We start from the raw sequence: 10856 nt of genomic DNA, 5'->3' as shown, positions 1-10856 counted from the left end.
CATCATACGGCTAAAACAAGGCGCCTGTGAAGAGTTTTAGGAGGCTTCTGTTGGCTTAGAAAATCTGTTCGTTACACTAATTAATTAGCTTAATTAAATATACAAAGAACATTGCTATGAAATCAACCGTTCACTTTTCACTTAGTCGACTAACTCGACAGCGTCTGCCCGGCTTGTAATTGGGATTCGGTGCTATAACAAATCCGTGAGGCACCAAACTGAACCAGACACAGCTCGGCTTTGAGCTCCGACGGCTGTGTCGCGCTTGCAATATCTGTTCCCCAACCAGAAAGCGGAACCAGAAAACTAACTTTAGTTGTATTTCAATTTTTCAATCAATTTATTCATTCCTTTGGCCAAGAACTCAAATAAAATGCGTCGCGCAGACGCTGTTGCTGTCACGGCTTGTGCGATTTTGGCCCTGCTGCAGATGATGGAACCGGTAAAGGCCGAGGGGTAAGTCAATTTCCAATTACTATGTGATGTGATGTGTGGCCAAAATAATAGTTATAAAGGATAAGGCAAACGCAACAGGTTAATTCATAATGAACTAGTTTTTATTGCAGTTGATCAGGAAACATCGAAAACATCCATTTACATATGCCCTTGGCATTTAATATCAAAATTTGTAAAACACAGCAATTAAATAGCGTAATAATTTCAATTTAAAGCAATTCAGATATTATTTAAGGGGCATTACATTTATACCCTTGGCATTTAATATCAGTGTTTCTTAAACACAGCAATTAAATAGCGCAATAATTTCAATTTTTAGCAATTTATTTCTATAAGCACACAAATTTGAAATATATTTTTGACCTTTTCAAACCATGTTATAATGCTAATGTTTAGGGTTAACAATAATTTGTTAAGAGATTAGACAAAAGTATCGACATTTTACTTTATTAGATTAAATGTAAAGCTGACGTTCTTACTAAATGAAGGGCATATTCAAGAAATTCTATGGTGTCATTCAAGACATAAAATTGTAAATACATATATATGTACAAACATTTGTTTATAAAAAATATTGCTCATCTGAAATTTGAATAATATTAAAAATTTTCATATTTTAGAAAATCAACATTTTCATTAAAAATAAAGGGTGTCGACAAAGTAAATAGCATTGTACTTTCTTGCTTGAATTTATTAACAAATAAAATTCGATTGATAATCATCTCATTAGTTGAAAATTCGATTCCATTGCAGTAAATACACAATTGTGGGTCCCGGAACTATCCACTCGGCCCGCGACTACAATGTGGCCGTGGCTGTTCACCAGACCAAGGAGCCAGTTACCCTGAAGGTGGGCATCACTGGTCCATCCTACAACGTAACGCAGACCGTGGAGCTGGTCAATTCGGAACAGTTCAAGCAGATCACCTTCAAGCTTCCTCCGCTGGAGTCGGGCGACTACAATCTCACGGCCGAGGGTGTGAAGGGGCTAGAGTTCAATAACTCCACCAAGTTGATCTGCCAGATATTTAAGCCCTATATCAAAATCCAGACCGACAAGGGCAAGTACAAGCCGGGCGATACGATCAACTACCGTATGATCTTCCTCGACGAGAACCTGCTGCCCGACAAAGCCGACGACAAGGTGGTTGTGTGGTTCGAGGACTCCAGGAGGAATCGCGTCAAGCAGGAGAAGCACATCAAGCTCACCGGTGGCGTCTACACGGGAAAGTTCGACCTCTCGGAGTTTGCTAACTTGGGTAGATGGTCGCTTCAAGTTCAGAACGGCCATGAATCGAACGAACATGTTAACTTTGATGTGGAAAAGTACGTACTGCCCAAGTACTCGATGAAAGTGCAGGCCACTGAACGCGTTTCAGTGCGGGATGGCGAATTGAACGTTGACGTTAAGGCCAAGTAAGTAAGGTGTTTATTGCTGAGATAGTTCCCTTGATTCAAAAATCGTAATTATATTCCCAGCTACACTTACGGCAAGCCTGTTAATGGCAAGGTCGTGGTAAATGTGAATACGGCCGGTCACTCGGTGATCGGCACCGCCAACATGGAAGGTGGCAAGGCCAAGCTTACCCTGGATCTCAAGAGTTTCGCCAGTTTTTTACCGTCCAATACCTCTACCTTGCATGCCAAAGTTCTGGTCACCGTCGAAGAGGATTTCACCGGCGTTAAGCTCAAAGAAACGACCGGTGTTCAACTGTATACTAATCGCTACAAAATGTACTGCATCCTTCCTTGTTTTTCATTTAAACCCGATAAGGAACAGGATATTGCCTTTAAAATCTCTCTAGTCGATGATACTTTGGTCACGGACACAAAGTCGGTTGTAAAGGTGAGTTAATTATATATCAATATCACAGAAACTTACTGCTATAGTTTCCAATTTAGGTCAAGTTCACTGAACTTAAACGCGATTACGTCTTTAAAGATCATGGAGAGATTGAGATTGGTCCCGAAGTTGAGAATAAAACATTCGTTTTCGAAAGCCATTTAAATGAGTCGAGTATTGCGAACTTTAAGGTGACTTTGCCCGATCTTCCGGAAATTGCGAACATTCCCCGCTACTACAAAATCGAATTGGCATTTTTAGACGAAAAAAAGATCTCAGTCAAATTCTAAGACCCTACAGGGAACCAAAGGAGATCAATCATCCCAACACCGAGGAGGAAAAGGAGTGGTTCAAGGCTGATGTTAACAGACCCAAGGACACCTGGAAGTAAGTACATGTACCCTAAAACATCAATAAGTTTCACAGGCTTACAATCGTCTAAAGTCATTTTTACAAAAGTCAAGGTTATAAAATATATTTCCTTGAGACCGAACTATAATAACCTATAATAACAATTTCACCCTTTGTTACAGCCTCAAGATCGGCCAGGAATATCAGGTGACACTCAACTCCAGTCGTCCTTTGAAGTACTTTGTGTACAACATCGTAGGACGTGGAAATATTCTGGAGACGAAACGTGTCGATTTGCCCGAACCACAAAAAACCGTTAACGTTACCCTGAAGCCCACTTTCCAGCATTCTCCCAATGGACGGATGTACTTCTATTATGTCGATGAGACCGGAGAATTCCGATTTATCGAGGTTTACTTCAGCGTGAAAGTTGAGCTGCAGAACAAGATCGAAATCCAGGCCCCCAAGCAGGTGAAACCGGGTGCAGAAGTTGAGCTCGAGATCAAGACGGAGCCCAAGTCCTTTGTTGGCCTGCTGGCCGTCGATCAGAGTGTCCTTCTGCTGGGCAACAACAATGATATGACTAAGCAGGACTTCAATTGGCTCCTCAGCCGCTACGACACAACCACTCCAAGGCAAGGAGGATACTCCTATTATCCCGGAGAACGAAGTGGCGTGGTAACGATGACCAATGCCTACTTCTTCTACAATCGCACCGCTCCCGTTCGCCCTTTACGTATGTATTATGTACTAAGACCACTAGAACTTACTAAAACTGGATTTTAAATATACAGCCTTCCCAAAAGATAAATCAATAATCAATAATCAATCAATAATCAAAACCAATCAATCAAAATTCAACAAATTAACTTTGGCTGTAGGTCGATCAGCCAATCCTGTTGTGCGAAAGAACTTCGCGGAGACTTGGTTTTTCGCCGACATTGAGAGCACTGAAAAGGAGGTTTTCAAGTGGGTGAAGACCATTCCCGACACGATCACCAACTGGGTGGTCACCGGCTTCTCGCTGAGTCCTACCAAGGGATTGGGTGTCACCGATGACAAGGTGAACATCAAGACGTTCCAGCCGTTCTTCGTCTCCGTTCGACTGCCCTACTCCGTTAAACGTGGCGAGGTGATCAATGTGCCAGCACTGGTCTTCAACTATTTGAACAAGCGACTGGACGTGGAGTTGACCCTGGACAACGAGGATGCCGAGTACGACTTCGTGGATGCCTCCAACGAGGTGATTGGCGATCAGAAGCGCACCCAGTCAATCCGAGGTGGGTGCCAATGAAGCCGCAGGCGCCTCCTTCCTGATTCGCCCGAAGGTGATTGGCAACATTCTACTCAAGTTCACTGCCATTTCTCCTCTGGCTGGCGACGCCGTTCACAAATCTCTGAAGGTGATCCCCGAAGGTACCACCAAGTACCAAAACAGGGCGTTCTTCATCAATCTCAAGGAAAAGAAGGAGTTCAAGTCCAACTTTGAGTTGGAAGTACCCGAGAATGTGGTGCCCGATTCGGAGCGAGTCGAATTCGGTGTGGTGGGTGATCTCCTGGGACCAGTGATCAAGAACCTGGAGAACCTGCTGCGATTGCCCAGCGGCTGCGGTGAGCAGACCATGTCCAAGCTGGTGCCCAACTACCTGGTCAGGGACTACCTGCAGAGCATCAAAAAACTTACCCCCGCGTTGGACACTCGCATCAAGAGGAATCTGCAGGAGGGCTATCAGAATACGTTGCGCTTTCGCCGCGACGATGGCAGCTTTAGCTCCTTTGGACACTACAAGATTTGGTCCGAGGATCCGGTGCGCGGTTCCACCTGGCTAACGGCCTACGCTCTGCGTTCCTTCAGCAAGATTAAGGATATCGTTGACCTCGATGAACAGCTCTTGGCCAAGGGCTATGAGTTCCTGCTTAGTCGTCAGACTGAAAATGGCAGCTTCATCGAATCCGGAGAGTACTTCTACAGCTCCCAGAAAAGTCTTCTGACCCTCACAGCAAATGCCTTGCTGGCTCTGCTGGAGGAGGAGAAGCCCAACCAGGCAGCCATTGACAAGGCCGTGGCCTATCTGAGTTCCAACACGGCGGAGTCCGAGGAGCTGCTGCCCAAGTCCATTGCCATTTATGCTCTGCAAAAGGCGAAGGCACCTAGTGCCGGGAAACTTGTGGCCCAACTGAAGTCGCTGGCCAAACAGGAGGATGATCGCACTTGGTGGACAGAGGATTCGGATAAGATTCGCTCTATTGGATACACAAAACGTTGGTGGTCGCGGATCTGGAGCAACGATGTAGAGAGCACCTCGTATGCCCTGCTCTCCATCCTGGAATCCGATCAGGAATCAGCAGACTCTGTGGTAAACACTGTTCGTTGGCTGGTGGCCCAGCGCAATAGCTACGGAGGTTTCGGTTCCAGCCAGGATACAGTTGTGGGTCTATCGGCCCTCATTAAATTCGCCCAGAAATCTGGCTACAAGGCGGCCAAATGTGAGGTGACTGTCTCGAACAAGGGCAAGCGTGAAAAGACCGAAAAGCTAAGCACATCGGAGGAGAACGACCTTCTGCTCCAGACGATCGAATTCCCACAGGGCACCAAGTCCCTCGAGTTCGAGGCCAAGGGCACCGGATCCGCTCTCGTCCAGATAAGCTATCAGTACAACGTGGTGGAGAAGGAGCCGAAGCAAAGTTTCAAGATCGAAACCATCGTCTTGCCAGAAGTAGCGCCAGCCAAGCTCGAACTCAGCGTTTGTGTGGACTTCATCGAGGAGGGCAAGGCCAAGGAATCCAACATGGCCATCCTGGAGGTGTCCCTGCCTTCCGGTTACACGTCCGATGAGGATAGCTTCAAGGCCATTAAGGAGATCGAGCGCGTTCGGGTGAGTTTCACTACAACGAAACAAGGCAATCTTAATCTTTGGAATCTTATTTATAAATAATTTTCTTACTGATTTCCTTTTCAGTTGGTGGAGGCCAAGAACGGAGATTCCGTGGTGGTTGTCTACTTTGAGAACCTGGCCAAGAACGACAAGAAGTGCATCCCTATCGAGGCCTTCCGGACACATTCGGTGGTCAACCAGAAGCCATCTTCCGTGGTCCTCTACGATTACTATGACACGAACAAGAGGGCCACGGAGTTCTACTCCATCGACTCCAAGCTGTGCAACATTTGCGAAGGTGCCGACTGCAAGAGCAATTGTTGATGACATCGAAACCAAAACGAGGAAACAATACATTTTTCCTTATATCAAATAAAATATTGTGAATATTGTGATTGTAAAGTAATCATATTTTTACATTCTTTTACTCCACCCGGGAGCTTAGAGCCTCTACAATTTCTTGTAGACACTTCACTTTGTTTTTAACTTGGTTTGTGAAGACCTAAAAGAAAGAGCGATGATGGTTGCCTACTCCGAAAGCCTGACCAAGAATGAAATCTAATGCATTTCCATCGAGGGAAGCAGAACCTTGGTGGTGACCAATTCAAACCCGACCAACATTGTTATCTATGATAATTATGACTGGAAGGCCACAAAATATTATCATCGGATCGGAGAGATCGGAGCTCAGCAGCAATTAGGGCACTTAATGTCCCGGTAGCGAGTGTTAAGCCTCGTAAATCAAGCCGTGTCATATTAATCTCGGCCACCTTTTTACAGTACCACTCTAAGTTAATCCGGTATACTATATATACTTTTGGCACACTCAATGTCAGAGCGTAGATAAAAAACTGCAAACTCAGCATTTGATATTTGTAAACATTGTGCGGGTTAATTCAATTAATGCGGCTTATCTTAGACCAAAAATTTTGGCGTACTTACGCATTTAGTGATTGGCCAAATACAAGCAATTTTTGGTTTGACAAAAGGTAGTAAGTGGTTTTCAGAACTCTGAGTATGTCTGGTGTGGTAACCTTTATCTGGTACGTGCGATTTTGCATTGCGATAAGGAGGCGGTGACTTGCGAGCCGACCAAAAAGCATGAGTATTATATATATATTAATAAGTGGAGCAAAGTGTGGGAGTACTTGAGTATCAAGAGTCTAATTAATATTAATAACCCCTCTAAATTTACTGACCGTCTCATGTCAATTCCGGGGAATGGACAACGTGAGCACGACCGCATATACAAAATGCTAATCCTTTCTACTTCTCCTCGAAAAACCAACACTAAAATAAGCAAATGAATGAATGGATGTCGATAAGGATGATTAGATCGTTTGGAAAACGATAAGGCGAACGTGGACGTGCAACGGCCCACTCAATAACATTGTATAATCCCTTTAAGTCGAATGCATTAGAATGGGTTACCCAAAATGTTACTGATAAACCGATAGCAAACTAATAGTCTGCCAGTCTAGTGAAAGTCATCAAAGAAGGTCCAATAAAAACCTCAGTCTCACATAGTTCGTTGTAATTACTTGTTCCAAACGGTTCGACACTCTTAAGGCAGTGGCCATAAAATACACAGATACAGTTAAAAAATCCTTTAAAAGGATATTTTTATTTCATAAATTAATTCTAGTTAAACTTAAAAAAGTTTAATTTTAGTTCCCTTAAATTACAGTAACAAGTTTTATGAAATTAATACACTGTAATTATTACAGTTTTTGTGAAATTACAATTGCCATTTTTGTGAAATAAGTTGAATTTAGTGAAGCCATGGGTGACGAAAAATCCAAACCCACCTCAGTGCTGCAGCATATAGAATCCGTGCTATATGTGATCAACCAGCTGTGCATAGGTTTCGTTACTATCTGGGTCAGCTGGAGCTGTTTGCGGAAGGACCTCTCGGGAATTTATCTCCATGCCTGGCTGGTGACCTTTGGATTCGTTTTCCTGATGGCCGAGGGCATGATGTGCTTCTACGATGGCAGTTGGCTAACGCTTCGCTACTCCAGGAAATACAAAACTGCATTTCACATAATCCTTCAGATCCTGGGAGGCGGCATGGGCGTGGCTGGCTGTTTAGTTCAGCTAATTCGGGACGATTGGTTAATAAGCGTTACACTTCATTCCCGTCTGGGTTTCGCCGCTTTCGTCCTGTGCCTCATCTCATTACTCAGCGGCCTAGCTGCCTTCCTGGCAAGATCCTTTAACCGGATAATATCCCCGCTGGTCAACAAAACCTTCCATGTGGTTCTCAGCTTTGCCGCATTTGTGATCGCCATGATGGCTCAGTTCTATGGATACACGCAAACTGGAATTTTCCGAGGACAAGGGCAGGATTTTGTGTACCTTATGCAGGTTGTCACGATGGTCCTCATGGTCCTCACCAGCATTGGAGCTATGAAATCTCTCTATCAGAAATTTGGCAGCTTAACCAGTTAGCCTTTCCGCTGAACTTTGTTCAAGCTGCCCATTAAATTAAGCTAGAAAATTACTGTATTTATGGTCTAGAATAAACAACCTGTGGTGGAATATTGTACAAAAAATGTTTAAACACATTTAAAGGATAAAAAAATTAATACTAATATTGTTTATAAGAAATTGAATAAATACATTTTTACAAAAACTAAATCGTGCGTTTCCTGTAACTTTTTTAAAATAGGAAAAGGATATACAAAAATTTTTTAGGGTACTATAATAAAAGTTCCAATAAAAAGTATTCCATTATTTGTATATGAAATTCAAAGCATTTTTTTATGATTAGAATTAACCGATTTATTTCAAATAAGCATCATTTACATAGGTTATGATTACATAACATAATAATCAACCAAAAAATCAAACGATTCAATTTTAAAAATCAAATTCGTTAAGGAGTAAAATATCTAATAGAAGTATAACTGTATTTTGTCATTCGTAAAATGTATAAGCGTGCGTATTACTTACAGATAAAAAGATATGTAGTGCAGAAATGCCTCTAAAGTAGGCAACATATTTTTCTACTGAGTGGGTACCCGCTTAAAAGTTACTATAGCACTCTTTCTTGGTTAATTGGATCAAATTTACTTTTAATAGCTACCCTGCCAGCACTGTTGCATTGGACAGAAAGCGGGTTTAGTGTTGATAAGTGCATGTTGATAAGTTGACAGTATATCGTCGCAGCCAACAATTGCGCGCTATCGAAAATTCAAAAAAGTTTCCTCGGTTGAAGGTCTATTTGCGGTTTTCTTGCGCACTTTAATAGCTTCTCGAGGTGTAAACCGATATGAACGGGAATAGAAGTTTAATCATACTGCGGTCTGGGCCAGCGATCGTCTAAATGACTTGGCAGTAAATGCTGCGGCAGTCGGCAATAAAGATTTGACTTACTAAGTTCAATGGGCGTATCGGTCGAAAATTAACCATTTAATTGCTATTGTAGTTAGAGCACACGACCGGTTTTGCCCAATAATAAAATTTTGCGCTAATTTGTCTGTGAAAAGTGGCAGGCAATATTATCAGTCGACAAATGTATAAATGTTAACACGAAAATAACATTATTTCGAGGCACTGATAAAAGCTGGCAAGCAAAAATTGCAAAACGGAAACTACAATGTCCGAGAATAAGCAGCCGGTGGTTAGTAGAACCCAGCCCGTCGTCGACTACGGCAGTACAATCCGGACGGAATCACAACGCCGACCCACTTTCATTCCGCTCGAATCTCCGCGTCGTTATTCAAAAATGGGACACAACTCGCTATCCGGTCATGAGACGCCGAGTCGCCTGCAGAGATTGGAATACTTCCTGAATGTCCTGAACCAAATGTGCATTGGATTTATCACCATCTATATGTCCTACCTGACCCTGCGAACTGGATTAGCTGGTACCGGCTTGCATGCCTGGCTGGTCACCATTGGGGTAAATATTTTTTTCCGATGAAAACCTCCAAAAAACGGATGTGCTAAAGATCCTATTTATCACAGTTCTCGTTCTTCATGGCCGAGGGAGTTATGATCCATTACGGTGGAAATGTCTTGACAAATAGTTACAAGCGCCAAACGAAGACCACAATTCATTGGGTACTTCTGACATTGGGAGGCGTTTGTGGAGCATCTGGTGCTCTTATCAAAATGATTCAGAAGGGATTTATGCTCCAATCAACACATGGGAGACTGGGTAAGTTAACGCCGATAAATAATGTACACTTTCACACAACAAACAAATTAAAAATACTTTATTTTTTAAATTTAAAACATTGTAATTCGTTTAAGAGGTATTTCAATGCTTTTAGTTGACATAAATATTTATTTCTTATCAATGCCATCACCTCCCCAATTGCAAGGCTATTTAAACAACATTTTTGTAAAGAAACTCAAATTGAATTGATTTGGAGTAGAACTATCTAAGAGATAACGCTCCTCATCAAAACGAAATAAAAGCTAGTCTTCATAGTTTTATGTAATAATAGAGGTTTTGACTACATAACAAACTATTGATAACTTAAAGTGTCATGGGTAAATTCCAAAAAAGTGAGGCCATTAGCCCAGCGTATTTTCCTTATAACGCTAATCAGACCCGATCGTAATCTCTTTAAATAACAAAGACTAACAAATACGTTAATCTTTCGCAGGAATTACCGCATTCGTTCTATGCATTTTGTCCATGTCTTCCGGATTGGCTGCCCTCTATTCTCCCCGCGTGAAAAGGATAATTTCACCACTACTAAACAAGACGTTCCACAACTTTCTGGGATTCGCCTGCTTTGTGATCGCACTTGTGACCCAGTATTACGGATACCAGACAGGATACTTTAAGAGCCGCAGTGAGACAGACTTTCAAATCCTTATGAAGTGCCTCACCCTCATTTCTCTGGTTCTTTCGAGCTACGGACCCATGAAGGCACTGTATCAGAAATTTAAAAGTATATCCCAGCAGTTTTAAGTAGGAGAATTAAACCAAGCTCTTCGAATGTACATAGAAAAATAAATATAAATTAAAGAAGAATTTAAGACTTCCCTTTAACTTCTCTGACCTATCTAACAATTTTTGTGATTCCACGCAACTACAGCTAATCTTATCGTTCATCTATTTTAGAGTACTTATTAATTTATGGATCCCATAAACATGAGTAAATACTTGAACAATGCATCATTAGTGGCTGGGAAAAACCCGGTGTAGTAACTAGCCGGTAGACATTCAAAAACGTGTACTGTCACCGTCTAGAGGTCCCCCTATAAATAAAATGAAAAAACCCATTTGATTGACAGTTGATAATAACCGGACCGTTAAGGTTATAGATCGACAAGACTATTGAACACACTCCGCCACTTGATAACAGTGC

The 10856-nt window shown here is 42.3% G+C and overlaps 3 protein-coding genes across 3 annotated transcripts; all 3 read left to right on the top strand.

The window, feature by feature from the left end:
* The first annotated feature begins 186 nt into the window (after positions 1 to 186).
* LOC108094421 (pregnancy zone protein-like) lies at positions 187 to 5932 on the top strand. Its single transcript, XM_043209459.1, is given in 9 exon segments — positions 187 to 456; positions 1210 to 1872; positions 1936 to 2302; positions 2359 to 2566; positions 2569 to 2686; positions 2833 to 3386; positions 3445 to 3929; positions 3931 to 5526; positions 5611 to 5932. Coding segments are annotated over 9 exon segments (4314 nt in total). The 5' UTR covers positions 187 to 373; the 3' UTR covers positions 5851 to 5932.
* Positions 5933 to 7088: 1156 nt separating this feature from the next.
* On the top strand, positions 7089 to 8166 carry LOC108094431. Its single transcript, XM_017195002.2, has one exon. The coding sequence runs from the start codon at positions 7309 to 7311 to the stop codon at positions 7975 to 7977; it is 669 nt and encodes a 222-aa protein (XP_017050491.1). The 5' UTR covers positions 7089 to 7308; the 3' UTR covers positions 7978 to 8166.
* A 729-nt stretch (positions 8167 to 8895) lies between these two features.
* LOC108094458 (transmembrane reductase CYB561D2) lies at positions 8896 to 10519 on the top strand. Its single transcript, XM_017195037.1, has 3 exons — positions 8896 to 9433; positions 9499 to 9691; positions 10146 to 10519. The coding sequence occupies exons 1-3, from the start codon at positions 9128 to 9130 to the stop codon at positions 10454 to 10456; spliced, it is 810 nt and encodes a 269-aa protein (XP_017050526.1). The 5' UTR covers positions 8896 to 9127; the 3' UTR covers positions 10457 to 10519.
* Positions 10520 to 10856: the final 337 nt, after the last annotated feature.

Source organism: Drosophila ficusphila, unplaced genomic scaffold (genome assembly GCF_018152265.1).
Source record: "Drosophila ficusphila isolate 14025-0441.05 unplaced genomic scaffold, ASM1815226v1 contig_127, whole genome shotgun sequence".
NCBI classification, from domain to species: Eukaryota; Metazoa; Arthropoda; class Insecta; order Diptera; family Drosophilidae; genus Drosophila; species Drosophila ficusphila.
Note: the sequence above shows the minus strand (reverse complement) of the source record. Positions and strands in the feature narration are given on the sequence as shown.

Bases quoted from the DNA above. Each gene is read 5' to 3' on its own strand.
- LOC108094431 (XM_017195002.2), top strand. From the start codon at position 7,309: ATGGGTGACGAAAAATCCAAACCCACCTCAGTGCTGCAGCATATAGAA.
- LOC108094458 (XM_017195037.1), top strand. From the start codon at position 9,128: ATGTCCGAGAATAAGCAGCCGGTGGTTAGTAGAACCCAGCCCGTCGTC. The intron at 9,434-9,498 runs GTAAATATTTTT...TATTTATCACAG, and splicing joins CCTGGCTGGTCACCATTGGG to TTCTCGTTCTTCATGGCCGA. The intron at 9,692-10,145 runs GTAAGTTAACGC...AATCTTTCGCAG, and splicing joins ATCAACACATGGGAGACTGG to GAATTACCGCATTCGTTCTA.